This window comes from Aedes albopictus, chromosome 3 (genome assembly GCF_035046485.1).
Source record: "Aedes albopictus strain Foshan chromosome 3, AalbF5, whole genome shotgun sequence".
Lineage (NCBI taxonomy): Eukaryota > Metazoa > Arthropoda > Insecta > Diptera > Culicidae > Aedes > Aedes albopictus.
This window is the reverse complement of record NC_085138.1, coordinates 24,263,899-24,291,653: the sequence shown is the minus strand read 5'-3', so window position 1 is coordinate 24,291,653 and position 27,755 is coordinate 24,263,899. Positions and strand designations below refer to the sequence as shown.

At 38.8% G+C, this 27,755-nt stretch overlaps 3 protein-coding genes across 4 annotated transcripts in view; 1 reads left to right on the top strand and 2 right to left on the bottom strand.

Annotated features, from left to right (window-relative positions):
• Positions 1–25,084, bottom strand: part of LOC109427293 (sensory neuron membrane protein 1) — a 34,927-nt gene extending 9,843 nt beyond the window's left edge. Inside the window, exons 1-7 of the mRNA XM_029865529.2 lie at positions 24,926–25,084; positions 24,082–24,313; positions 9,949–10,106; positions 9,488–9,887; positions 3,380–3,676; positions 3,117–3,320; positions 2,869–3,047 (exon numbers count right to left, since the gene is read on the bottom strand). Coding sequence (XP_029721389.2) covers positions 2,869–3,047; positions 3,117–3,320; positions 3,380–3,676; positions 9,488–9,887; positions 9,949–10,106; positions 24,082–24,246 — 1,403 coding nt within the window. The 5' untranslated portion in view covers positions 24,247–24,313; positions 24,926–25,084. The remainder of the gene's footprint in view (positions 1–2,868; positions 3,048–3,116; positions 3,321–3,379; positions 3,677–9,487; positions 9,888–9,948; positions 10,107–24,081; positions 24,314–24,925) is intronic.
• On the bottom strand, positions 3,707–7,561 carry LOC134289749 (uncharacterized). Of its 2 annotated transcripts, none has more exons than XR_009998648.1 (2): positions 3,900–7,561; positions 3,707–3,838 (listed from the first exon to the last, which is right to left on the bottom strand). XR_009998648.1 is itself a non-coding variant. In XM_062856190.1 (2 exons), the coding sequence occupies exon 2, from the start codon at positions 6,744–6,746 to the stop codon at positions 4,188–4,190; it is 2,559 nt and encodes an 852-aa protein (XP_062712174.1). In that variant the 5' UTR covers positions 6,747–6,889; positions 6,952–7,561; the 3' UTR covers positions 3,707–4,187. The 2 variants fall into 2 exon arrangements, 1 of the variants encoding a protein (XP_062712174.1); XM_062856190.1 differs by having other exon boundaries at positions 3,707–6,889; positions 6,952–7,561.
• LOC134289750 (uncharacterized) lies at positions 7,591–9,245 on the top strand. Its single transcript, XM_062856191.1, has 2 exons — positions 7,591–9,084; positions 9,146–9,245. The coding sequence occupies exon 1, from the start codon at positions 7,618–7,620 to the stop codon at positions 8,794–8,796; it is 1,179 nt and encodes a 392-aa protein (XP_062712175.1). The 5' UTR covers positions 7,591–7,617; the 3' UTR covers positions 8,797–9,084; positions 9,146–9,245.
• Positions 25,085–27,755: the final 2,671 nt, after the last annotated feature.

Sequence of the window (27,755 nt, the reverse complement as noted above, 5' to 3'; positions counted from 1 at the left end):
GCTCTATCGAAATTTCATTTTTGGAGTGAACATATAGGCTTTCGGTACACCTTGGTGTACGAGAAAGGCAAAAAAAAAGTTAAAGCACGATCTTGATATCAGCACATAATTATGTATCAAAAATTTTGGTCGTTGATAGATGTTTACGACTTTTGTTTTATTTTGTAAACTACTCAACTGAGTGTGTAGAACAATTCAGGAATACTTGAAGGAATACACCAGAAAGTCTTCCTGAGGTTTCTCAAACAATTTCTTTTGAGAATCATCCAGCAATACTAGGAAGACTCCCAAGAGCAATAACTGCAGTAATCTCAAGTGCAGCTGATTTTCTAACAAGAACTTTGTGGAAATATCTGCAGGAATCCAAACTTGAAAAGTCTTCATTTTCCAGGATGGAATCAAGTGATGGCTGCGTTAGTGTGAGATTAGATTATAGATTAGAAGCCTTGGAGGAATTGAAAGAAGAATTTGTATAGCAGTTCTTGGAGAAACCTCCGGGACAACGTCAGCAACAATTTCCAGAAAAGTTCCATCAGGCATTTGTGGAGAAATTCCAAGAGGATTTCTTCAAAGATTTCTCAATGAATTCCTCCAAGAGTTATAGTTCATATTTGTTCGCATTATTCTCCCAGAGTTCCTTCAGGAGCGCTTGGAATGCCTGCTGGGATTCCTGTGGCAGATTTCTCCACAAAAGATTTCTTTACAAATTGCTCTTGGAGTTTCCCCAAGAATTCCTGCTGAGTTTCATCTAAGAATTCCTAATGTTTTCATGTTCCTCCAGAGATTTTTTCAATGATGACTCATGGAATTCATATTGAAATTTACCCAAGAATTCCCCTGGGATTACCTCTAGAAATTCTTGCTGAGATTCTTCTTGTTATTATTGATTGGATTCATCCAGCAATCCATGCTGTGTTTTTTCTAATGGACTCCTCCGGAAATTGATTCAAAGATTTTTTACAGGGATTCCTTCCTCGAGGGATTCTTCCAGGAGTTATTTTTCATATTCTTACTGATGTTTGATCTTCAGATTATTTTGGGTATTCGTGTTGAAATTGCTTCTGGAATGCTGCGGGGGTTTCATAGCGAAATCCTCCAATAAGTATAGCTGAGATTCTTGCTGAGATATAGCTGAGAAGTATAGCTGAGAAGTATAGCTGAGAATGATTGAGATATTCTGGTAGGAGTTCCTGAAGGATCCCCAGCAATTTGTGGAAACATTCCTAGAGAAATTCTAGGAGAAACCCATTAGGCATTCCTGACGGAATTCCAAGAAGATATCTCAAAAGATTTTTTTTCAGCAAGTTCTCTTGGAATTCCTCTAGAAATGCCTGCTGTGGTTCCTGCGAGAATTCCTTCTAAAATTCCTCCAGGATTTCCTCCTATGAATCCTTCTAGGATTTTTCAAGCGAGTGCTTCTGAAGTTCTTGCAGAATTCCTGTGATTATTCCTTAAAAGATTTCTTCAAGAGTTCCTCCAGGAATTTATCTTGGAATACATCCAGTTATTACTGCTGCAGTTACTACTTTATTTTTTTCAGGAGTTATTGCTTAAATATCAGTAGGAATCTCAGTAGTAATCCCGGAGAAATCCTAGCAGTGAAGAACGATTTGCGGTCTTGTGGTCCCTCCGCAGAGTGCGTGACTGAAGATGCACAGCCATAGACCGAGTCGAATGGACACGACTCCTACGTACTGCAGAGGATACTCAAGCCTTAGTTTGACCGGTAAGGTAAGATAATAAGTAAGAAATGTCAGTAGTATACTGCTACTCTACAGTTTCTAAAATAATCTGAAGAGGATTCCCAGTAGGAATATCAAGTTTCTGGGGAAATACATGATTAAATTACAGCTGGAATTGGTGAAGAAACCCCAGTAAGAATTTCTAGTGTGATGCCGGAAGCAATGCTTTAGACGAAACCTTTCAGAAATTTCTAGAGGAATCCTATGAACAATCTTGTATGTTTTTTTGGAGGAATTCATGGAAAAATCCGTTGAGGTGGCTCAAGGCGAATTTCTATTTAGTTTATTATAACTGCCTTATGATGTCTCGTTTTAATTATAGAACTCCCTGAAGATAGTGTACTAAACGCCGAAACGTCGTATAAAGAACGATATTTAGTCGTTTGATTGTGTTTGATGACTGCGAAGCCAAAAAACTTTCCCGGTTATAAAGAATTTCATTCGATAGCGCACTGCGTGTCTAGAGAAATTTTTTGGAAAATTCCATGGATGAAGGACAGGAAGAATTTCTTTAACCCTCGAACGATCGCGCTGTTGTATTTTGTACAACACGTTGAAAAAATCTCGCTTTTTGTACTCAGCATTAGCGTGGTGCTAACGCAGGTAGTCAACCGCGCGAGTTACGGAAGGTTAAATGAACTTCCTGGAGAAATAACATATTTCTTCTAGAATCCCGGCAAAAATTTCTAACGAATTCCATCAGGCATTCCTAGAAATAGCTAGGGAGAATTGCTCCACAAAAGCCTGATAGGATTCCTCTAAAATTTTTGTTGAAATTGCATCAGAGGTTTCTCCCAGGATTCCTTTACATATCATTCCTGTTATTCTTCCAGAGGTTTTTTCAAGGATGTTTATGGAAATTTTTCTTGCGATTCCTTCAGAGATTTCTTTAACAATTCCTTTAGGAATTTTTCTTAGAGTATCAGCAGATATTCCTATTAGGATTTCTCCAGGAAGTCTTGCTGAGATTTTCAGCTGGGGTTTCTAAAGAAATTGCTCTAAGGAGCAATCCTGAAGGATTCCCAGCAAAACTTTCAGGTGTGTTCTATCAGAACTTTTGAATATATCGCAGAATGTACTATACATAGAGAACAGAGGGAATTTAATTAGAAATAACGTTACTTACAGAAACAGTGTATACTTGAGCTGATTGGTCCAGGTCTTATTCAACGAAGCACCTTCCTCGGCCCAGAAAAGCGGTAAGATGACCGTCGGTAGATCACCCAGCACTGGGTGATCTCTGATGGGTTCGATTTCCATGCTGAACATCAACCGTTTGGCAGCTGACACAGGCGTACCCGAAAGCTGAGAAATGAAAAAGGACCAATTCAATATTCAGTGATCTATACCAAGTTGTAAAAAGCAGGATCATACTAGTTGGAAATGAATGTACACATCGTGGTCCTTCTCGTTGGGCGTCAATCCGTCAACGGCAGCGCCCAGCTTCGGATCGGCGTCGTAGAAGTGCGGTTTGGAACCGATGATCGGCGCCCCCAGGCACGGTGCAAGATCGATGGTGCCCTTTGGTGGGCAGATCTCCGGTGGATCCCGACAGTAGCAGTGATGTTCCGGTTCGTTCTAGGAACAAGAATTGGATATTCAAAGGAAGTTCCGAAGCTAGATGCTCATCATCTTACCCTTGCATCTCCAAAATCCAACTTGAAGAAACTCATCGGTAGACCGGCATATTTGGATTTTCCTCCGTACTCAGCCCCGATCGAGCGACAGATTTCCGGCGACCAAGCCCACAGTTTGTCTTTGGTGGTCAGAAACGGTGGGAAAATGGTGGAATCCGTTCCGATAAACCGGTTGCACTCGTCACCATCGTAGATGTCCATTTCGGTTTCATCGTTGTAGCTGACCACCCGTCCTAGATCCATGATGTTCTTGACCCCTCTGTAGACCACCCACCGACCAGCATCGGTTCCATTTTTCTGAAATGGATTGTTCATGTAAGTACATTGATAAAATAACGACCGTCTTTGATAATTTGATAGCGATTGCTGGCGTATTTTCGGTCCTCGGGTTGCTTATAAAACAACTGTTTTAATTAAAGCCGACGTTTCGAGCGTTTATTCACTCATCTTCAGGGCAAACTACAATTTACATACAAAGTTTGAGTAGTCAAGTCATTTGTTATACAAAAAAATTACTCACATCAAAAGTTGTTTTTAGGTCAAGTGGGTTTGGACATGGACTGATGGAACGGCTAACAACATTACACTGTAATTATACATACAAATTTCGGACATAATGACTTGATTCGTTTTTACAATAATTAAAACATTGGACGGAGCACAAACTTACACAGCTTTCACCTAGGCACATCTAAACAGGTTTGAATTAAAATGTCTATGAGTGGAGACGTCAAACGAAAAGATGGAACATAAAGGACGGAAACATTAACAGAAACAGAGAATCACAGCGTGCTGTGATGATGTTCTGCTATCTTTCTCCGTTCGTGATTGAGTGCAGAAGACCCGAGTAAACAACACTTAAATTACTTGTGTCGGTTCTATAGTTAACCGTTTTGGTGTCACAAAAAATGTGACACATTTCAAGAACTTGAAGTGCGTTCAGACGATTGTCCTGTTCTAGAATTTTAGTACCAGGTAAATCGAATCGGTGTTCGTTTTCAATCACATGGACCATCAACGCCGTCTTTTTGAATTCTTCCTCCCTCTCCGTCGCTCTGTTCGGGTCGGAAGATTTCAAATCTGCGTATCGGTTAATGAGAGACCGATGCCCAGAGAGACGGTTTTTCAACTGTTGCGTAGTCAGCCCAATGTATGCGCAGTCGCAATCGGCGCAGGGAATGCGGTAAATCACATTTCTCTTCTCCAACTGCGGCGTTGCATCTTTGAGCTTCGAAAACAACAGTCTGTTTGTTTTGACGCATTTGAAGCCCAGTTGAACGTTGGGGAAGTTTCTATTGATGACTTTTGCGAGAGCCGGCGTGAGCTTCTCTACGTGGTGAAGAGATCGATACATTTTTGGTTCGGGATGTGTACTGCTGTTACTCTCATGTGTGTTTGTGTTCTTGTTGATATATCGGTTTATCAACCGATTTATCAATGAACTTGAGTAGTTGTTGTTTAGCAGATAATCCCGGACCAACTCTTTTTTCTCATTTTCTGATCTGCACGTCGACAACTTGAACACTCTCCCAATAAAGCCAGTGGCCGTGTTTAGTTTTTGTGTGAGAGGGTGAAATGAAAAATAATTCAAAATGCGCCCCGATGCTACAGGTTTTTTGTACCAGTCGGTGACGATTTTTTGCTGCGCTGTGCGTATAAGCAGCATGTCAAGATACGGCAGCTGATTATTATTTTCCATTTCACACGTAAATTGAATGTGTGAGTTGAACTCGTTGAGCGCATTTCTCACATGTTCAATCATGTCGATTGGGAGAGCGGTGATCAAATCGTCGACGTACTTTTTCAAAAATGGAATAGGAATATCAATCCCTTCAAGCACGTGATCTAGCAATGTTTCCATCACTAAATCTGCAAGAGCCGGAGACAATGGGTTACCCATTGCCGTTCCCGACTTTTGACAGTAGAAGTTGCCACGGTGGACGAAATAACTGGAGGAGAGATTGAATTTAATTAGTTCTATGAACATTTCGACATTCTTTATTGTGGTGTTTTTCTCGATCATACTCCAGTTCTTTCGCACCGCTTCTATCGCAACGTCCCGTGGAATACACGTAAACAGGCTTACCACATCGAACGAGACCAATACATAGCCTGGAGGCAGGTTGATATTGTTTATGAATGTGCAGAACTCATATGAATTTTGCACATTGTATTTGTCGTGGTCGATCGAGCGGTGTAGTATGTCTGCAAGGTACTTGGACAGATCATATGTCGGGCAATTAATGCACGATAATATGACTCTGAGTGGACTGTCCGGTTTGTGTATTTTAGGGAGCCCGTATATTTTTGGACAGGTCGCGTGGTAGGAAACCAACTTCGACCTGGTTTGTTGATCGATCATCTTCTGGTCGAAGAGCTTATTCACTAGCTTGTTGTTGTGCGTTTGTATTTTATTAGTCCAATCCGTATCGATCCTTTCGTATGTGTTCGCATCGCTGACAAGTGCATCCATCTTCTCTTCATATTCGTTTTTTAGCATGATCACAGTTTTATTGCCCTTGTCAGCGGGTACGATGTATACATCAGGATGATCACGGATGAACTTTCTACTAGTGCTAAGCGCTTCGGTCATGAAGTGTTCAACGCGGTTGGAGGTGGTGTTGAAACAACCATTCTTCCTCTTGTTCACGTAATTTTGAAGGATGTTGGTGAACTGATTGCGGTGGGCCGCTTGAAGAATCGGATCCGGCTCAAGTTTGAGGATAGATTCCAAATCCGCAATAATCTTGAAATAAGGTATTTCTTGATTATTCTCAAACGGCAAGGCGAATTTGGGACCATATCCTAATAGAATTTTTGTGTGGTTGGGAACCTCCACGTTAGTGGTATTCCGTATCCAAGCATCGTTTTCGGTGAAGGAGACGGTGTTTTCAACTTCAACCCGTGCAAGCAGCCGTTGAATCTTCCTCTCTATTCTAACCTTTGAAAGGCGATCTTGTTTTTTGGAGAAAGATTCTTGGCTTTGGAAAAAGGTACTGTAGATGTGCGGTAGGCTTACCTGTGTGATTTGGCTAGTGAGGCTCGCTTTGTCTCTTTCCAGCCGCTGCATTTTGTAGAAGCTGTCTTTTATCTCGGTGTTGAGAATTGTGCGCGTGAAGAGCTCCATAGCTTTTTCCAGCTTGCCTCGGTACGGACTGGCATCCTCTAGCAGCGAGTGAGTGCATCGAAAAGTGTTCTGTATGTGCGCTGGTCGTACACCTTGCCGGCGACATTGCCGCAGGAATTCTTTCCTCGATTTTTGGGCGCACATCTTCTTGACTGTTTGTGCGTACTGTTTGAATAGTGTGCGTTGTGATGGTGGAAGACTGTTGTAGAAAGTTGTAGTACTGCTGTTGGTTGACGCCATTGATGATATTGATAAAATAACGACCGTCTTTGATAATTTGATAGCGATTGCTGGCGTATTTTCGGTCCTCGGGTTGCTTATAAAACAACTGTTTTAATTAAAGCCGACGTTTCGAGCGTTTATTCACTCATCTTCAGGGCAAACTACAATTTACATACAAAGTTTGAGTAGTCAAGTCATTTGTTATACAAAAAAAATTACTCACATCAAAAGTTGTTTTTAGGTCAAGTGGGTTTGGACATGGACTGATGGAACGGCTAACAACATTACACTGTAATTATACATACAAATTTCGGACATAATGACTTGATTCGTTTTTACAATAATTAAAACATTGGACGGAGCACAAACTTACACAGCTTTCACCTAGGCACATCTAAACAGGTTTGAATTAAAATGTCTATGAGTGGAGACGTCAAACGAAAAGATGGAACATAAAGGACGGAAACATTAACAGAAACAGAGAATCACAGCGTGCTGTGATGATGTTCTGCTATCTTTCTCCGTTCGTGATTGAGTGCAGAAGACCCGAGTAAACAACACTTAAATTACTTGTGTCGGTTCTATAGTTAACCGTTTTGGTGTCACAAAAAATGTGACACATTTCAAGAACTTGAAGTGCGTTCAGACGATTGTCCTGTTCTAGAATTTTAGTACCAGGTAAATCGAATCGGTGTTCGTTTTCAATCACATGGACCATCAACGCCGTCTTTTTGAATTCTTCCTCCCTCTCCGTCGCTCTGTTCGGGTCGGAAGATTTCAAATCTGCGTATCGGTTAATGAGAGACCGATGCCCAGAGAGACGGTTTTTCAACTGTTGCGTAGTCAGCGGAGTATGATCGAGAAAAACACCACAATAAAGAATGTCGAAATGTTCATAGAACTAATTAAATTCAATCTCTCCTCCAGTTATTTCGTCCACCGTGGCAACTTCTACTGTCAAAAGTCGGGAACGGCAATGGGTAACCCATTGTCTCCGGCTCTTGCAGATTTAGTGATGGAAACATTGCTAGATCACGTGCTTGAAGGGATTGATATTCCTATTCCATTTTTGAAAAAGTACGTCGACGATTTGATCACCGCTCTCCCAATCGACATGATTGAACATGTGAGAAATGCGCTCAACGAGTTCAACTCACACATTCAATTTACGTGTGAAATGGAAAATAATAATCAGCTGCCGTATCTTGACATGCTGCTTATACGCACAGCGCAGCAAAAAATCGTCACCGACTGGTACAAAAAACCTGTAGCATCGGGGCGCATTTTGAATTATTTTTCATTTCACCCTCTCACACAAAAACTAAACACGGCCACTGGCTTTATTGGGAGAGTGTTCAAGTTGTCGACGTGCAGATCAGAAAATGAGAAAAAAGAGTTGGTCCGGGATTATCTGCTAAACAACAACTACTCAAGTTCATTGATAAATCGGTTGATAAACCGATATATCAACAAGAACACAAACACACATGAGAGTAACAGCAGTACACATCCCGAACCAAAAATGTATCGATCTCTTCACCACGTAGAGAAGCTCACGCCGGCTCTCGCAAAAGTCATCAATAGAAACTTCCCCAACGTTCAACTGGGCTTCAAATGCGTCAAAACAAACAGACTGTTGTTTTCGAAGCTCAAAGATGCAACGCCGCAGTTGGAGAAGAGAAATGTGATTTACCGCATTCCCTGCGCCGATTGCGACTGCGCATACATTGGGCTGACTACGCAACAGTTGAAAAACCGTCTCTCTGGGCATCGGTCTCTCATTAACCGATACGCAGATTTGAAATCTTCCGACCCGAACAGAGCGACGGAGAGGGAGGAAGAATTCAAAAAGACGGCGTTGATGGTCCATGTGATTGAAAACGAACACCGATTCGATTTACCTGGTACTAAAATTCTAGAACAGGACAATCGTCTGAACGCACTTCAAGTTCTTGAAATGTGTCACATTTTTTGTGACACCAAAACGGTTAACTATAGAACCGACACAAGTAATTTAAGTGTTGTTTACTCGGGTCTTCTGCACTCAATCACGAACGGAGAAAGATAGCAGAACATCATCACAGCACGCTGTGATTCTCTGTTTCTGTTAATGTTTCCGTCCTTTATGTTCCATCTTTTCGTTTGACGTCTCCACTCATAGACATTTTAATTCAAACCTGTTTAGATGTGCCTAGGTGAAAGCTGTGTAAGTTTGTGCTCCGTCCAATGTTTTAATTATTGTAAAAACGAATCAAGTCATTATGTCCGAAATTTGTATGTATAATTACAGTGTAATGTTGTTAGCCGTTCCATCAGTCCATGTCCAAACCCACTTGACCTAAAAACAACTTTTGATGTGAGTAATTTTTTTGTATAACAAATGACTTGACTACTCAAACTTTGTATGTAAATTGTAGTTTGCCCTGAAGATGAGTGAATAAACGCTCGAAACGTCGGCTTTAATTAAAACAGTTGTTTTATAAGCAACCCGAGGACCGAAAATACGCCAGCAATCGCTATCATGTAAGTACACACGAAATAAACGAGCTTATTTTTAGGGAGTGATGTTTCAATTCAAACAGTGAAATCTTCATCAGTGTACCTATGTATTAGATTTAGAATTGTACTCGATCATCAAGCCCAAACAAGAGTGAAAAGTAAGTCACATAACTAAGCTCAAAAACTGAATATCAAATAAAATTTTCATTGTTTGATTTGAGATCACCATCCTGTTTGAATACAATTTTGAGCTATCGTACCAATCCAAACATAGAGAACTTGAAATGAGTCTCATTGAAGGGCATCACAGCTCCTTCCGATTCCAACCCCGAACACAAGGCTTTCGCCGAAAACTCCTGACTACTGCAATCGATCAGGATTCCATCGAACAGGAGATCCATAACCCTCGTAGTGAGGAACCCGGACGTCAACGGATGCATTATGATATCCATTCCCTTCGAAACCAACGGCATCATGGCTTCTCGATCACGCTGAACCATCAGCAGCGCTCCCAAGATTAGGGGATGCGGTATGGTTATGATTTCGTCCCCTGTCAGGGGTTTGCTAAGATCCGGCCGGAAGATCCAGGTGTTTTTCAACGTGAACGTCAGCGTATCATCCTCCTCGTTGTCCACGGTATCGTACTTTTCTTTCCACTCCCTTTGCGTCGAATAAAATGCGATTAAGATGGTTATCGTTATTCATAAGGTTCAATACTTACTCGAAAAAGTACGGCCCTATCTCACGCACACGAGGTTTGCCGCCTTTCATAACGACATCCGGGTTGGTCACGTGGAACAGGTACAGCTTGAAGTCCAGAGGAAAGGGGATTTTTTCGAACATCCCCCGCATTTGGGTGCCCGGCTTCAGCATCAAGTTCTGAAAAAAAAACCCGATTTAATCCACCTATGGTGAACAGAACTTTTCTTACACTTATTAAAACTATTGTTGTAGTATTTGTAAATATTAACATATTTATTTTGTGTGATGGACCAAAAGTTCTAGAAAATATTGTGGATTTGGCATCCAGTGGATTGGTTTCCAAAATAGCATCATGGATAATGGAGTCAACTACCAGAAATGCCAGACACTTTCTAGAATCTTGTGTGAAATTAAAAAAAATAGCATACATATTCTGGAATATTGTATCTTTTGTTAACTGCCAAAAGATCTTGAATCGATTAACAAATGGATAAGAAAATCAGCGTTAATAACACTTACACGTTACTTACGTTACACTTTGTCTAATATCTCTTAATCAGTCGAATAAATTAGCTCCGAAGTACTTGGTATTCATGGTTATGGTGTAGAAAGGACAAAAATGATATATCTACTAAGTTAATCAGTTTTGGCATTAGTTACCCGAGCAGGAGAAAATAGCTGAAGAATAACAAACTCAGGTATGGAAAAGCCAATACCTACAACCTGAATGAGTTATTATTTAGCCCTGCATAAGAGGTAAAATACCTCAAATAATAACTGGATTGTATTCTGTGCATAACTGGCGAATAATGACATCAGGTATTGCAATACCTAAATAATAATCGGCGATTTTTCTATACAAATAGCGATTTTTCCATAATTGAATAATACCTCAAGCAGTCCTCAACATCAAACCAATAACTCGTTGAGGTATTTTATCGATACCTACAAAATACCAAAGTAAGTTATTTTCAGTACCTGGGTAACTGACCAATACCTTGTCTTGGTATGATACCTGACTTCGGTATGCTGCAGTTATGTGTCAGTTATTCGTTCCTGCTCGGGTAGTTATTTTGGCTGTCCGGTTCTTCCATTTTTCCCATAATATATAAATTCAAAGCTTTCATTTAACATATTGTTAGTTTTCATAGAATTCCTGTGTATTTGTAATTTGTTATTTATAATTTTGTTGAAAACAATAACCTGCTAGTATACACTTTGTATCAACATTATTTGTTGAAAAATAATTTCCTTAGACTGGTCAAAAACTCATGCAAGATAACAAGTGGTGGTATCACATTTCCCGGAATGCCATCTCCCGGAATGCCATTTCCCGGAGTGACATTTCCCGGAATGACACATTTCTTAGAATGCCATTTCCCGGAGTGACATTTCCCGGAATGACACGTTTCGAGGCATGCCATTTCCCGGAGTGGTTGTCCGTGAGGGAATTTGATTGGCATGTTCTCATTGGACCAACCATTCGGTTGTCCGTGATAAATCGAAGGTGTTTTAGTCGACAGCCCTTAGACCTTCTCATCCACCATAGCAAAGTACATACCAAAAAAAAACAAGTGCAACCAACCTATCAGCCTGTACTTTGAAGCAAACTACCACAGCTTTAAAAGGACCGCCAGTGGGCAGCCTAATGGAATGGTTTTATTATGAAACACATGATACACCTCGAAAGAACAGCCTTTTTTTAAAGAAGGAAAAATCTCTGATGGGAAAGCTAGTAGAGTGGCCGCCAATAGTACAGTATAGCAGACGAGTTGAATGGCTTGATTATCATAAATGCATATACATACTACTAACTGTCTCATAAGAGATTTTTCCTGAGACTGTTCTTTCAAAGTATATGTATACAACATTAGCAATTCATTTAATTAGGATGCTATGATACTGTAATATTGACCACATCACAAACTCTCCCATCAGAGATTTTTCCTTCTTTTGAAAATAGGCTGTTCTTTCAAGGTGGACATACCTCGAGCAAATATCAAAACTATTCGACTAGGCTGCCCAATGTCCGTCCTTAGAATTTAAGCCATTCAATTCAATAACCTAGCACGCTAGCTCCCTAATGACTTGATACCTCATTTCGCGAAATTAGTGATTCCGGGAAATGTCACTCCGGCAAATGGCATTCCGGGAAATGACTTTCCGGGAAAATTATCATTCCGGGAAATGTGTCATTCCGGCAAACGTCATTCCGGGAAATGTCACTCCGGGAAATGGCATTCTGGGAAGCGGCATTCCGGGAAATGTGATAGCACCTAACAAGTGAATATAATAATAAAAACCCGATTGATTCCACCTATGGTGAACAGAACCCTTCTTACACTTATTAAAACTATTGTTGTATTATTTGTATTTAACATATTTATTTTGTGTGATGGACCAAAATATTGAAAATATTGTGGATTTGGCATCTAGTGGATTGGTTTCCAAAATAGCATCATGGACCATGGACTAAACTACCAAAAATGCCAGACACCTTCTAGAATCTTGTGTGAAATTTGAAAAAAATAGCTTACATATTCTGGAATATTGTATCTTTTGTTAACTGCCAAAAGATCTTGAATCGATTAAAAAATGGATAAGAAAACCAGCGAGATACACTTTGTCTAATATCTCTTAATCAGTCGAATAAATTAGCTCCGAAGTACTTGGTATTCATGGTTACGGTGTAGAAAGGTCAAAAATGATATATCTACTAAGTTAATCAGTTTTGGCATTAGCTAGTTATTTTGGCTGTCCGGTTTTTGCATTTTTTCCACAATTTATAAATTCAATGCTTTCATTTAACATATTGTTAGTTTTCATAGAATTCCTGTTTATTTGTAATTTGTTATTTATAATTTTATTGAAAACAATTGCCTGCTAGTATACACTTTATATGAGGTCAGCATTATTTATTGAACAATAATTTTCCATAGACTGGTCAAAAGCTGATGCAAGATAACAAGCGAATATAATAATAAAAAAAGGGATTTATTGAAATATTCTGAAAGATATCTCAGTAACCAAATGTCCAATCAAAATAAAATTTTAGGGCCTTTTACAAGGATACTGTAGCTTTCATGCTGGGTGGGTGGCTGCATGGGTGCTAAGGGAACCCAAATCGGTTGACAGACGGCTGAGATGTTTATAATGATACACTTGGTAAAAAATCTCTCAAAAGGTTAACCTGTATAACTCCCAAGTACTCTTTGAAAGATATCTCGATAACCAAATGTCCAATCCTAATAAAATTGTATAGGGTTCTACTAGGATGTTAAAGCTTTCATTTGGTGCCAGGAGAACCGAAATCGGTTGACAGATGGCTGAGATATTTATTATGATACACTTGGTCAAAAATCTCAAAAAGTTTAGTTGTATAAATCCTAAGTACTCTTCGAAAGATACCTCTGTAACCGAATGTCCAATCCTAATAAAATTTCTGGGCAATCTACTAGGATGTTGAAGCTTTTATTTGGTGCAAAGAGAACCTAAATTGATTGACACACGGCTGAGATATTTAGTATGATACACTTTGTTAAAAATCTCAAAACGTTTAGTTGTATAACTCCTAAGTACTCTTCGAGAGATATCTCAGTAACCAAATGTCCAATCGAAATAAAATTTCAGAGAGTTCTACTGGGATGTTGTAGCTTTCATTTGCTGTCAAGAGAACTCAAATCGGTTGACAGACGGCTGAGATATTCATCAATATGCTAAATGTCATAAATCTCTCAAAAAGCTAACCTATATTACTTCAAAGTACTCTTCTAAAGATATCTCGGTAACCAAATGTCAGATCGTAATAAAATTCAATAGGGTTCTACTAGGATGTTGTAGCTTTCATTTGCAACTAAGAGAATCCATATAGCCGGGGCCCATATAGCCGAGGCGGTAAACGCACGGGTATTCAGCATGACCATTTCCCGGGAAGCTGACTAGACTGATAAGAGCAACGATGGACGGTGTGCAGAACAGCGTAAGGATTTCGGGTGAGCTATCCAGTTCATTTGAATCTCGACGGGGACTACGACAAGGTGATGGACTTTCCTGCCTACTATTCAACATCGCCCTGGAAGGTGTTATGCGACGAGCCGGGCTCAACAGCCGGGGTACGATCTTCACGAAATCCAGCCAATTTGTCTGTTTTGCGGATGACATGGATATTATTGCTAGAACATTTGGAACGGTGGCAGAACAGTACACCCGCCTGAAACGTGAAGCAGCAAAGGTCGGACTGGTGGTGAATGCGGCTAAGACAAAGTACATGCTGGTAGGTGGGACTGAGCGAGACAGGACAAGCCTTGGCAGCAATGTTACGATAGACGGGGATACATTCGAGGTGGTAGAAGAATTCGTCTACCTCGGTTCCTTGCTAACGGCTGACAATAACGTGAGCCGTGAAATACGAAGGCGCATCATCAGTGGAAGTCGTGCCTACTATGGGCTCCAGAAGAAACTGCGGTCAAAAAAGATTCACCCCCGCACCAAATGTATCATGTACAAGACGTTAATAAGACCGGTGGTTCTCTACGGACACGAGACATGGACGATGCTCGAGGAGGACCTGCAAGCACTTGGAGTTTTCGAGCGACGGGTGCTAAGGACGATCTTCGGCGGTGTGCAGGAGAACGGTGTGTGGCGGAGAAGGATGAACCACGAGCTCGCTGCACTTTACGGCGAACACAGTATCCAGAAAGTAGCCAAAGCTGGAAGGATACGGTGGGCAGGGCATGTTGCAAGAATGCCGGACAACAACCCTGCAAAGTTGGTGTTTGCTAACCATCCGGTTGGTACAAGAAGGCGTGGAGCGCAGAGAGCACGATGGGCGGACCAGCTGGAGCGTGATCTGGCGAGTGTTGGGCGTGACCGAGGATGGAGAGCTGCAGCTGCAAATCGAGTATTATGGCGGCAAATTGTTGATTCAGTATTATCATGAATTTGATGTGAACTAAATAAATGAAATAAATGCTGAGGGTGACGGGTTCGATTCCCGGTCGGTCCAGGATCTTTTCGTAAAGGAAATTTCCTTGACTTCCTTGGGCATAGACTATCTTCGTGCCTGCCACACGATATACACATGCAAAATGGTCATTGGCAGAGGAAGCTCTCAGTTAATAACTGTGGAAGTGCTCATAGAACACTAAGCTGAGAAGCAGGCTTTGTCCCAGTGAGGACGTTACGCCAAGAAGAGGAGAGGAGGGAGAATCCAAATCGGGTATCAGACGGCTGAGAAACGTGCGTGACTTTTCTTTGTAACATACGCACACATACACACACACACACACACACACACACACACACACACACACACACACACACACACACACACACACACACACACACACACACACACACACACACACACACACACACACACACACACACACACACACACACACACACACACACACACACAGACATTTGCTCAGTTCGTCGAGCAGAGTTGATTGGTATATGAGACTCGACCCTGCGGGTCTCGGATCGAAAGTCGGTTTTCCGAGCGGTATTTATACCCTTCTTATGGGTGTTAGAAGGGTAAAAAAGAATTTATTGAAATACTCTTCTTAAGATATCTCAGTATTCAAATGTCGAATCGAAATAAAATTTCAGGGCCTTTTACAAGGACATTGTAGCTTTCATTTGGTGCTTAGAGAACGCAAATCGGTTGACAGACAGCTGAGATATTTATTATGGTACCCTTGGTCAAAAATCTCTCAAAAGGTTAACATGTGGGTAATTCTCGCTGAGACCGGCCCACTATTTACACCTTGTTTTCCAAAATGTTTAAGGTGCCGATTTTCTGAAAGCCCTCGCTAAAAAAGTAAGAAAAATGCATTTGGTTACTCAAATTGATGGACCCCCCGTTAGTTAGAGCCACAACAATTTTTGCAGACCCCTCGATTTCGGTCAAATGGTGGCTCACTCAAACCGTTATAACTCAAAAGTTTCTCCAAAAAACACCTCAAAACGAATTGTTGTTGAAAAGCAGAAAGATGGAGCTACTATTTACAGTAATAAAAAGTTGGGTCGGCCATATTGATTTTGGCCGCCATCTTGGATTTTTATAACAAAACATTTTTTTCACCATGAGGGCAACCACCGATTTTTAAAATTTTTGCATCAATTGAAAGCTGAGGCATTTATTCGTAACAATCAAAAAATTAGAGATGTCTTTATCCTATCATAAGTTATCTGCAGTTTTGTAAATTAAGCCACGTTTTCTCCATACATTTCCATGCGCACTGCCAACGACATGCAACAGCATCCGAGTTTACGCCTGCATGTATACACTAAGGCGCGTGCCGCAAAATTTGGCCAAATCGGAGGCTCGTTTCCGTTTTTGACTGTTTCTCAATGATGCGGGCTTTGTTTTTATAACTTTTTTAGTGTTTTGAAAAGCTTAAACCTTCAGCTTTCCATTAGTGAATTCAGAATTTGAATTCGTATTCTTAAACACTGCGAAATAACTCTGCATTTGTGTAAACGGCCGGCACCGGGCCCAGTGCGCAAAAGTGGCATGATTTACAAAACGGCAGATAACTTTTGAAAGAAGAAAAAGACATCTTTAATTTTTTGATATGTTATGCATAAATGTCTCAGCTTTCAATTGATTCAAAAATGTTGAAAATCGGTGGTTGCCCTCATGATGAAAAAAATGTTTTGGTGTAAAAATCCAAGATGGCGGCCAAATTCAATATGGCCGATCCAACTTTTTATTATTGTAAATAGTAGCTCTATCTTTCCTCTTTGCAACAACAATTCGTTTTGAGGTGATTTTTGGAGAAACTTTCGAGTTATAACGGTTTAAGTGAGCCACCATTTGACCAAAATCGAGGGGTCTGCATAAATTGTTGTGGTTCAAACTAACGGGGGGTCCATCAATTTGAGTAACCAAATGCATTTTTCTTACTTTTTTAGCGAGTACTTTCCGAAAATCGGCACCTTAAACATTTTTGAAGACAAGGTGTAAATAATGGGCCAGTCTCAACGAGAATTACCCATGCATTACTCCCAAGTATTCTTTTAAAGATATCTCGGTAACTAAATGTCCAATCCTATTAAAATTGTATAGGGTTCTGCTAGAATGTTGTAGCTTTCATTTGATGCCAGGAGAACCGAAATCGGTTGACAGACGACTACGATATTTATTATGATACACTTGGTCAAAAATCTCCAAAGGTTTAGTTGTATAAATCCTAAGTACTCTTCGAAAGATATCTCTGTAACCAAATGTCCAATCGAAATAAAATTTCTGGGCGATCTACTGGGATGCTGTAGCTTTCATTTGGTGCCAAGAGATCCCAAATCGATTAACAAACGGCCGAAATATTTATTATGATACACTTGGTCAAAAATCTTAAAAAGTTTGGATGTATGACTCATAAGTACTCTTCGAGAGATATCTCGGTAACCAAACATCCAATCGAAAAAAAATCAATAGCGCTCTACTAGGATGTAGTAGCTTTCATTTGCTTCCAAGAGAACTCAAATCGGTTGACAGACGGCTGAGAAACGTACGTGACTTTTTTGTAACGCACATACACACACACACACACATACAGACATTTGCTCAGTTCGTCGAGCTGAGTTCAAGTATTTCTCCAGTTCTGCAGTTCAAGTAATAGTCTTATTAAGACTGTCAAAATGATTGACCTATTGAAGACTCTGAGAATAGAATTGTGGAATCAAAAGTGAAAAAAGTTATTGAGAGAAAAAAACCACTTTCAAGGGGCCGTCGGTAATAAAAACGTAACGTATCTTGATAACTCACAGAGTTACGAATTAGGTGTCTTGGACAAAGTTTTTCAGAACAGCATTTCCTATAACTCTTGAGAAGACATCAACCTTGCATCTTGAAAAACTCAAAAAGTAAATTTTCTTTCTCACTTTTAGGGGTATTGATCATTTTTACCAACAGGTTAAAAGAAGCACGTTATTGTAGTGAAAAACTTCCTCGAAGACACCATGATGCTAAACGGCATGGTTTAATCAGCAATTGTGCCATATATGTAGTAGTTGGATTCTTTGCGTGCATTATAAGAAATCTTTAAAACTTCATTTCGAAAAACACCGTTTCTCGAGAATGGCTTGACGGATCTTCGTGAAATTTTGTTGGTAGTTGCACAACCCCTAAAGCTCCGTGGTCAACCTTTTCCTTTTTTGATATCGTGCATTTAGACGAAATGGCGATCGAAAAACCTCGGAATTTTTTAATTTTTTAAAATTTTAAATCAATGCTCCTCTCCTCTCCCAGGAGGGGGAGGGTCAAAACTTCAGATTTACGAGTTTCTAGTCGGGGGCAATCAGAAAAGGTGAAATTTAGAGCTGGGCAGAACAAAAGTTGATTTTTTGACGGACCGTGTAGTTTTTGTATCACTTATTCTATTATTTTTTTCATCGGATCACTTTTTCATGTCTTCCAATTTCTCTTTTATCCATTCGACCTTTATTCATGGATTCCTTGAAACCCCTATGGATGATTTTGAATATCTCTGGAAAGTCCAAAAACCCTCAGAAATCCCCTGCAATTATGTGATACATTCTGAAACGCTTTGAAATGCCTCTGAAAGCCCCTTGAATTTCTATTGATCGTTCCCTTTAAACCCTCTAAAACCCCTCAGGAGTTCTCAGAAAGCTCATAAACACCCTTAAACGTCTTCAACTGTCTTAAAACGCTACTGGAACCTTCTTGGGATCCCCCTAAACTTTCGATGATATCCCCGTGAACTTCTCTGAAACCTGAAACCTTTTAAACTCTTTGAAACACCACTGAAAGTCTTTTGAAACTCCATTGATAGCCCTAAGAAACATCCTTAATCGTCTTGAAACGATTTGAAACACCTTCCCCAAAATATCCATGAAACGCCGCGAAACGTCTTAAAATCCCTTTAAAATTCGCTTCACAGCCCTCTAAAATTCCTCTGAAGCCCCCTGAAACGTCCTGAAACTCTCTTGTGACGAAATTCATTGGAATGCTCCCTGAAAGCCTCTTGAACTACCGGAAAATCTGACAAATTTGTGACATCTATATGAAAAAAAAATAGAAATCACAATAGGTTTTTTTTTTTCAGACTCTAGTTTAATTTAAAAACACTTCACTAATACTTTACTTTTGCAAAAGAAAATAAAAAATGAATAACTCTTTTAAAGAAAAACTAGAAAGGACGAGCAAATTCCTTTTAATTCTACTACTGTGCTTATCTTCGGACAGATAGGCCTATTTCGTCTGTGACTTACAGACTTCTTCAGTGTCAAGTGCTCGACTGAAGAAAACCTCGCATTCGTTGTGGTATTTATACTAGGAGTGTATGTGCAGGTACGTGTGTGGGTAAAACTGTAGGTATAAAAATGTAGGTACAAAATTGTAGGTACACTGAAGTTTTTTTTTACGCGGTTTTTTTTTACGCGGTTTTTTTTTACGCGGTTTTTTTTACGCGGTCCGTCCTAAAAAAAAACCGCGTTATTTCAAGACCCGTCGTAAAAAAAAACCGCGTTATTTCAAAAACCGTCGTAAAAAAAATCCGCGTTTTTTCAAAAACACGCGTGAAATACTCAGCACCACATCTAACGTGACTTGACTTTTTTTACGACGTTTTTTGAAATAACGCGGTTTTTTTTTACGACGGGTCTTGAAATAACGCGGTTTTTTTTTACGACGGGTCTTGAAATAACGCGGTTTTTTTTTACGCGGTTTTTTTTTACGCGGGACCATTACCGTCGTAAAAAAAAACTTCAGTGTACATGTTTGTAAAAAAAGGAGGTGTATCTGCCTGTTAGAAAACAGGGTGTCAATAAGATACCTAAAGCTAGGAAAATTCCTACCGATTTGGTAGGTAGTCAATTGGTGTTTGTTGTGTTATTTTTTCCCGCCGATTTGGTAGGTAGTCAATTTGTGTTTTGTGTATTGTGTAATGTTTTGTGTGTGTTAGGTAAAAATTTAAACAGCCACGTGTACCCATTGCCCTGATCCTTGTTAAGTAGTTTTTTATTGTTTTGTTTGTAAATTTCTAAACTTTCTGCAACATCAAGTTTCCATGGGTTTGTAATGTGTCGTAAGAGTTTAATATTTGAAGTATTCATAAAATGTCCTTCATTGAAAACATGTTCAGCAACTTTAGATTTAAAATGATGAATGAGTCCCTTGTCTGTGTCTTTGTGTGCTTTTGATACTTCCGTTATGTGTTCTTTGAATCGTGTGTTGAGTGTGCGTTTTGTTTGTCCTATGTATATTTTGTCACAGTGATTACATGTTACTTTGTAAACACCAGATTTTGTTAAGTTGTCCAACGGGTCTTTCGTAGATCCTAAGAGAGTTTGAAGTTGAAGTGAGATACACCGAATGCAGACACTTCCACTTAGTGAAACAGGAAAAACGAAAGAACTTAATTACATTTTCGAAACAGCACAGTTGAACGGTTACACAAAACAAACAATACAACAGATCATCAACAAAAAGACACAACAACAATACAGACGTTCTTTGACTACACTGACACGGACAGAACCTACACTTAAACGGATAACTGTGAACTACAACATTGACATCAAAAAACTTCGACCAATTCTCAGAAAGTTTGGTTTTGAATTAGTTTTCACAAGCAAAGCTAACCAACTTCAAACTCTCTTAGGATCTACGAAAGACCCGTTGGACAACTTAACAAAATCTGGTGTTTACAAAGTAACATGTAATCACTGTGACAAAATATACATAGGACAAACAAAACGCACACTCAACACACGATTCAAAGAACACATAACGGAAGTATCAAAAGCACACAAAGACACAGACAAGGGACTCATTCATCATTTTAAATCTAAAGTTGCTGAACATGTTTTCAATGAAGGACATTTTATGAATACTTCAAATATTAAACTCTTACGACACATTACAAACCCATGGAAACTTGATGTTGCAGAAAGTTTAGAAATTTACAAACAAAACAATAAAAAACTACTTAACAAGGATCAGGGCAATGGGTACACGTGGCTGTTTAAATTTTTACCTAACACACACAAAACATTACACAATACACAAAACACAAATTGACTACCTACCAAATCGGCGGGAAAAAATAACACAACAAACACCAATTGACTACCTACCAAATCGGTAGGAATTTTCCTAGCTTTAGGTATCTTATTGACACCCTGTTTTCTAACAGGCAGATACACCTCCTTTTTTTACAAATATGTACCTACAATTTTGTACCTACATTTTTATACCTACAGTTTTACCCACACACGTACCTGCACATACACTCCTAGTATAAATACCACAACGAATGCGAGGTTTTCTTCAGTCGAGCACTTGACACTGAAGAAGTCTGTAAGTCACAGACGAAATAGGCCTATCTGTCCGAAGATAAGCACAGTAGTAGAATTAAAAGGAATTTGCTCGTCCTTTCTAGTTTTTCTTTAAAAGAGTTATTCATTTTTTATTTTCTTTTGCAAAAGTAAAGTATTAGTGAAGTGTTTTTAAATTAAACTAGAGTCTGAAGTAACAAGTTCTACTAAAAGCTCTAAAGTAATAGTAAAGAGAATCACAATAGGTTTTTTTGAAATAATGTACAAAAGCATCTTTATAGAAATGCCTGCATCATCAAGAGATTTCCTATAATATTCCATCAAAAAATTCTTTGTGGGAAATACAGAGTGGTTTCTTTTATAGAGTTCCTACATATTTTCTTAAAAGTATTGCTGTAGAAATCATTGGAGGAACTCTTGAAGGAATTTCCTATTAAATCATTGAAAAAATTTCATAAGAAATAATTTGAGGAACTCTTTGAAGAATTGTTCTAGAAATTTTCTTTCAGGTTTTCCTGAAGCCAATGTTGAAAGATTTCCTGAAGAAATCTTTTTTTTTTGTGCAATTAATAAGGAATTCTCTTTAGAATGCTCAAGAAAGTGAGGAGGAATTTCTATAAGAATCCACAGAGAAAATCCTAAACAAATATTTAGAGGACTATTTGGAGAGACTACATAGGATTACTTGATGGCATTTTTGAAAGTGCTTGATATTTGATGAAGTTCCTAAAGGAATCCGTGAAGAAAGTGCTAGAGGAAAACTGGACAAAAAAGTTTCGTGTAGAATTTCTTCATGCTTGTGATTATCACATTTTTGAGGACCTCATTAAAAATCTCTGGTAGAATTCCTGAGGAAATCTCAATAGATGCTTTCAAGGAATTCCTTTAAAATTTCTTTGTGGAATTTCTAATATTGTCGTTGGAGAAATTTCTGAAGATTTTTTGGAGAACTTTCTGAGGGAATCCTTGAAGGAATTTCTGGCGAAATTCTTCGATATTTTCGATAATATCGTAGTTCCTGAATCGTTGTGGAAATTTTTAAAGGAATTTTAGGTTGTATTTCTCAAGAAATTTTTAGGCCCTGTGGAAATCCTTGCAGGAATCTCAAGCAGAGCCCGTGTATAAATTTGTGAAGTGATACTTGGAGAAATACTTGATAATAACCTTGCAATAATGTCTTAAACTAATAGTGAAGGAATTCTGGAAGAATGCTTGAAGAAATCGATAAAAATGTCTGCCAATATCCTTATAGGAACTTCTAGATTAATCATTGGAAAAATTCGTAAAGTATATTTGAGAGGAACCAATAAAATAACTAAAAAGTACTTGGACAAATTCTTTCAGAAATTTCAGGAGGATTTTTGTTGAAAAGAGTTCTAAAGAGAGTTACTGATCCTTGCGAAAATCGCAAGGGGATGATTGGAAGATTTTCTAAAGGAATCTTTAAAAAAATCCTATGAAAAAAAAAATCAAACAGAAATTCTTGGAGGGATTTCTGAAAGAATTCATGAATACATTTCTGAAGGAGATTTCGGAAGGACTCCTGGTCCTGAAAATATTTCTGAAGAATAGCAATAGGGAAATCTCGGAGCAACTTCTTGACGAATTGTTGAATAAATTCCTACAGGAATATTTCATAATTTCATTGAAGCAAGTATGGGACCGTCTATAAATGACGTAGCAGTTTAGTGGGGAGGGGGAGTCTGTTAAAGTGTGACGAGCCATGAATTAGGTATGGGATAACATGCTACGACGGGGGAGGAGGAATGTCAAAAATTGGCCAAAAAATGCTACTTCATTTATGGACATTCCCTATCTGATGGATTCATTAGCAAAATTTCTAATTAAATTCTTGATGAAATTTCTGAAGAAATTCCAGAGAAATTCTTTAACAAATGCTAGAAGACATTCCTTGAAGAATCCTGGAAAAATTCTTAAGGGAAACCTTGGGGGAATTTCTAATGGAATTCTTGCAAGAGTTTTCGAAATAAAAATCATAGGAATGCAAAGATAAGTGATTTATTTTTTTTTTTTTTTTGAAAATTGCCTAAACAAAAACTTGGAGTAATCGATGAAATATATTAATTTAAGGGTTTTTGATAGAATTATGAAGATTTCTTAGAAAAAACACAAAAGGAATAATTGGGAAATGTCCTAAAATAATTCGTCAGGTGACTTAAGGAGAATTCCTAGTAGCAATACCTGCAGGAACATCTTAGAGAATTCCTAAAGAATTTTATGAAGGATTTTGTGTAATATTTCGTGGAGTAATTTGTACAGAAATTATTATTGATGCGAAGTGCTGAAATATTTGAAACAGGTAAAGCAATCTTTAGAAGAATTCTTTAAAGAATACTTGGTGGAACTATTTGAGGATTTCCAACCCCATGTTTACAGGGCACATTTTCATAACTCATAAAGACCTATCTACCATAAAATAATCTGTACTCAGTATAATAGAGAAATCTGATGTTAACAGATTGGCATCTTTGGAGGTGTGCAGGAGAACGGAGTGTTGCAGCGAAGAATGAATCTACGGCACACCAAGCATCCGAATGGTGGCATAAGCTGGAAGGATACGAAGGGCAGGAAATATTGTGAGAATGCCGAATAAGAATCCTGCAAAACTAATGTCGCAAGAATTCCGGATGGTAATAGAAGACCTGGAAAACAGCATGCAAGGTGGATTGCTCAGGCACTGAATGATAAGATACAGAAAACGTCTGTAAAATCTCAAAATATATGATATCCTAGTTTTTCTAAACATCCCAAAAAGCATGGCATTGATGATAAATCCCATTTGTTTTGTAAATATTGTTTAAAGATCAACTATATTCACACTCACCTGTTTGATCATAAACTTCAGCAACGCGGGGAACATTCCAAAACTGAACACAATCCCACCCACCAGCGTGCAGGCACATATGATGGCCATCTTCTTGAAGTTGACATTGTCCAGCTTCATTTTGGTAATTTTCTTCTTTATCACGTCTAGTGCCGGATGATTCATTCGTAGGGAAAATTCAAACAACTGCTAACCTCTCAACACAACACGAGCTTCTGCTGTTGCTTTGGCACTGTGAATGATTTTTTTTTTTCAAGCTGATTAATTTCATAAATTGTTCACAAATTTTAAGAAATTTCAGGAAAATGTGTTTTTTTTTACAGCTGATCTTAGATTAAAATTTTAAAATTTAATGTTGAGAGATAAGGTTCACCTGAAATTCTGTGTTACACTGTAAAATTAACCATTCACAACATTTCTGGTTTGGCGCGGATGTTAGTATACTTTTTTTTATTTCTTGGCATTTCTTACGCCAAATTTATTTTCAACAAACAAATTTAAGAAACAATTCAATTTGCAAAAAAAAATCTAAAAGCATGTCAATGAATCCGTTTTGTTTTAATTGGAAGCAACCATTTTTATTTCGATTATTATTTCAATGCTTTTCAAAATCACCACGAGTGATTTGTTTACTCATTTATTTAATATGTTTAATAGGTTTTAGTAACTTAATTAGAGATCGCTGAGAGATAGACGTCTTCTTTAAACTTGATTTGCATTTCAAGTACATAGTTTTAGGTGCGTACTTGAGAATTTCTAGTGAACCATTCTCTAGGTTGTCATAACCAATTAAAAATGAAACGTCAGATTAAGATAAAATCAGAATCTCAAGTGAAGACATTACTATTGATAATCACACTGATCACACTTTCACTAGTCTAAACACCAAACACCAATCCACCTTCCAACGCGAAGGAATCCGGCGCGACCGTTTAGCGGCACACGTTTCACCGACCCGACTTCCGAACGGGAACTATGTCCGGATTTTGCCACAAGTCATTCTCCAGGCCCCTAGACCATCTATTATCGATAGGGCTCGCGACCCAATCGCAGTTCGCACACTCCCTTCTCCTCCTCCATTCCATCGAATCTTTTCTTACACTTTGTTTTCAAGTTCAAGTGCCTCCAATCAAAACCTTGGATGACGATCGTTGCACAGTGGTCTGACTGGGGAAAGTATTTTCCAGTAGGAGGTTACAGTTGATATTAGATAGCTGATTTTTAAACGTAGTTCCTTCAAAAATTGTAGTTTCAAGAAATCGTCTAGGAATCCCATACAGGAATTCGCCCAGGACTTCCACCGAGAATTCCTTCATGAAATTCATCGCGAATTAAATTATAAAATGTTGATTCCAGAAATGTTTCGAAAAAGTTACAATCTGGGACCTTTCTGACATGATTTCCAAACCCTTCCTAGATTGTTGAGTTTTAACAGAAATTTCACCAAGAGTTTCTTCAAGAACGTCTTCTATTCTTTCAGAATTTCTATCAAAAGTTCAAAAGGGAATTTCTCCATTATAACAATTACTCCAGGAGTTCCTTGAATCAATGCTCTAATGATCCTCATAGAGTTGCTGGTCTAACTCTTCCAGGAGCTTCTTCTGGGATTTCTTCAAAACTTCTCCCGGTTAATTTTCCAAGACTTCCTTTATTAATTTTCCCAGGAATTCCTCCGAAAAATATCCCAAAAATTTATAAAAACCTTCTATTGGTTCCTTCGGGAAACTATTGAAGAAATCTTCGAAGAAACTCTTGAAAAAATTCCTTAAAGTACTCAGTGACCAATTTCTTAAGTAATTCCACTGGAAAAAACTCCCGACAAAGTTTAAAAGGAACTTCTGAGGCTATTTTCGAATGGAAGAGTTCAAAACGCAACTTCTGGAGAATTTCCGATGAAACTTTTTAAGGAAGTAAGAATGCCTGATGCCTGAAGGAACTTCTGGGGGAATTTCTAGAGGAGCTCCAGAAGGAAATTCCAAAAGAACTCTTGAAGAAATGCCCGAAGGAACTCCTGGAGGAATGCCGAAATAAAATTTTTGAGGAAGTGTTTTAAGATTGCGTGAAGGAGCACTTGGAGGAGTTTCTCGATTTCCAGCAGGAACTCCTGGAAGAATTATCGAAAGAACTTCCGGAAAAAGTGGAAATTTCCGAAGGAACTGCAGGTAAAGTTGCAGAATTAAATTTGAGAGGAATTCCCGAATGAATCGCTGGAACTCCTGGAGGAATTTTTGACGCAATTCCCTGGTTAGATTCCCTAAGCAACTCCTCTAGGAAGTTTTGGAGAATTTTCCGAAGAAACTTCTGAATTATTGGCCGATGAAAAACTTATGGTAATTTTCAGATAAGTTTGCGAAAGAATTTTTAAAAACAAAACCCAAGCAACTTTTTGCGGAAATCCTGAAGAAACTACTGAATGAATTCAAGAAAGATTCTCTTCAAGAACTCCCGACTGTATTCACCAAGGAATTCTAGGTAGAATTCCCCAAGAAACTCATGGAAGGATGAAGTTTTGACGAAATTTCATGAGTAACTCCTAGGGGAAATCCCAAAGGAACAGCTGGAGAAATTTCCAGAAGGACTCTTTGAAAAATTGCTGGATGAATACTTAAAATAATTGCCCAAGTAGCAAAGGAATTCCCGAAAGATCTCGTTAAGGAACTCCACGATGAATTCCAGAAGAAATTTAAGGAAATCTCGTAGAAATTCCCGAAGGGTCTCCTTAAGGAGCTCTAGGATAAATTCCCTAAGAAATTTTCCAAGGAACTCTTTCAGTACTTCCAGAAGAAACTCCAGTAGAAAGTTCTGGAGAAATTCTCTGAGACACTACAGAAAAATTGCCGAAGAAAATCCTGCGGGATTCCCGGTGAAATTTTCGAAGGAACTTCTGAAGAAATTCTCCAGAAAGTTCTTGCATGAATTTCAAAAACATTTTCTTGAGCTACTCCCGGATGAAGGAACTCTTGGCATTTCCAGACGTATTCCATAAACAACTCTTGGAAGAATTAACAAACGAATTCCGGGAAAAAATTCTGATGAAATTCACTGAACAATTCTGTTCAGTTGTTTGGGAAATTTTGGGAGGCATTCACTCCTGGAGATATTTCCTGATAAAGTCCATAAATTACTCTTCCAAGAATTCACGGAGGAACTCCTGGAGGAAGCTATGCCAAAGGGAATTCCTGGCGTTTCTCAGGAGGGGTAGGGGCAGCGGGTTTTAGGATGAAAGGAGACGAAAGAGGTCTCGACTTATTTCAAAGAATAATTTAAAAGAGGTTAGAAGGGAGTTGAGGGTGGATGAATTTAAAAGGTATTACGGGAAAGAGATTGGGTGGTCACGCTTAGAAAAAATCCCCAACTTCCGTAATCTCAACCAGAAAATATTTTCATTGGACAAAATCGGCAACTTTAGTAACTTTTACCAAGCTGCGTTGAGATTTGACAGATCTTCTTTTTCTTTATATATAAAAATGCAGTGGCATACGTGGGACCGCGCATAACTCATTAATGGAACGTCCGATTTAGGTCGTCATTGTTTTGTACTGTTAGATTACGCCCAAGGCTTCATAAAACGGAATAATTTCGAATTTATGAAAATTGACTTCTCATGCATTTAGAACGGGGACTTGGACCTGGACAAAGTTTGCCGGGACAGTTAGTTAATCATAACATTTTAC

Coding starts and splice junctions, on each gene's coding strand:
- LOC134289749 (XM_062856190.1), bottom strand. CDS start 6,746: ATGGCGTCAACCAACAGCAGTACTACAACTTTCTACAACAGTCTTCCA.
- LOC134289750 (XM_062856191.1), top strand. CDS start 7,618: ATGTTCATAGAACTAATTAAATTCAATCTCTCCTCCAGTTATTTCGTC.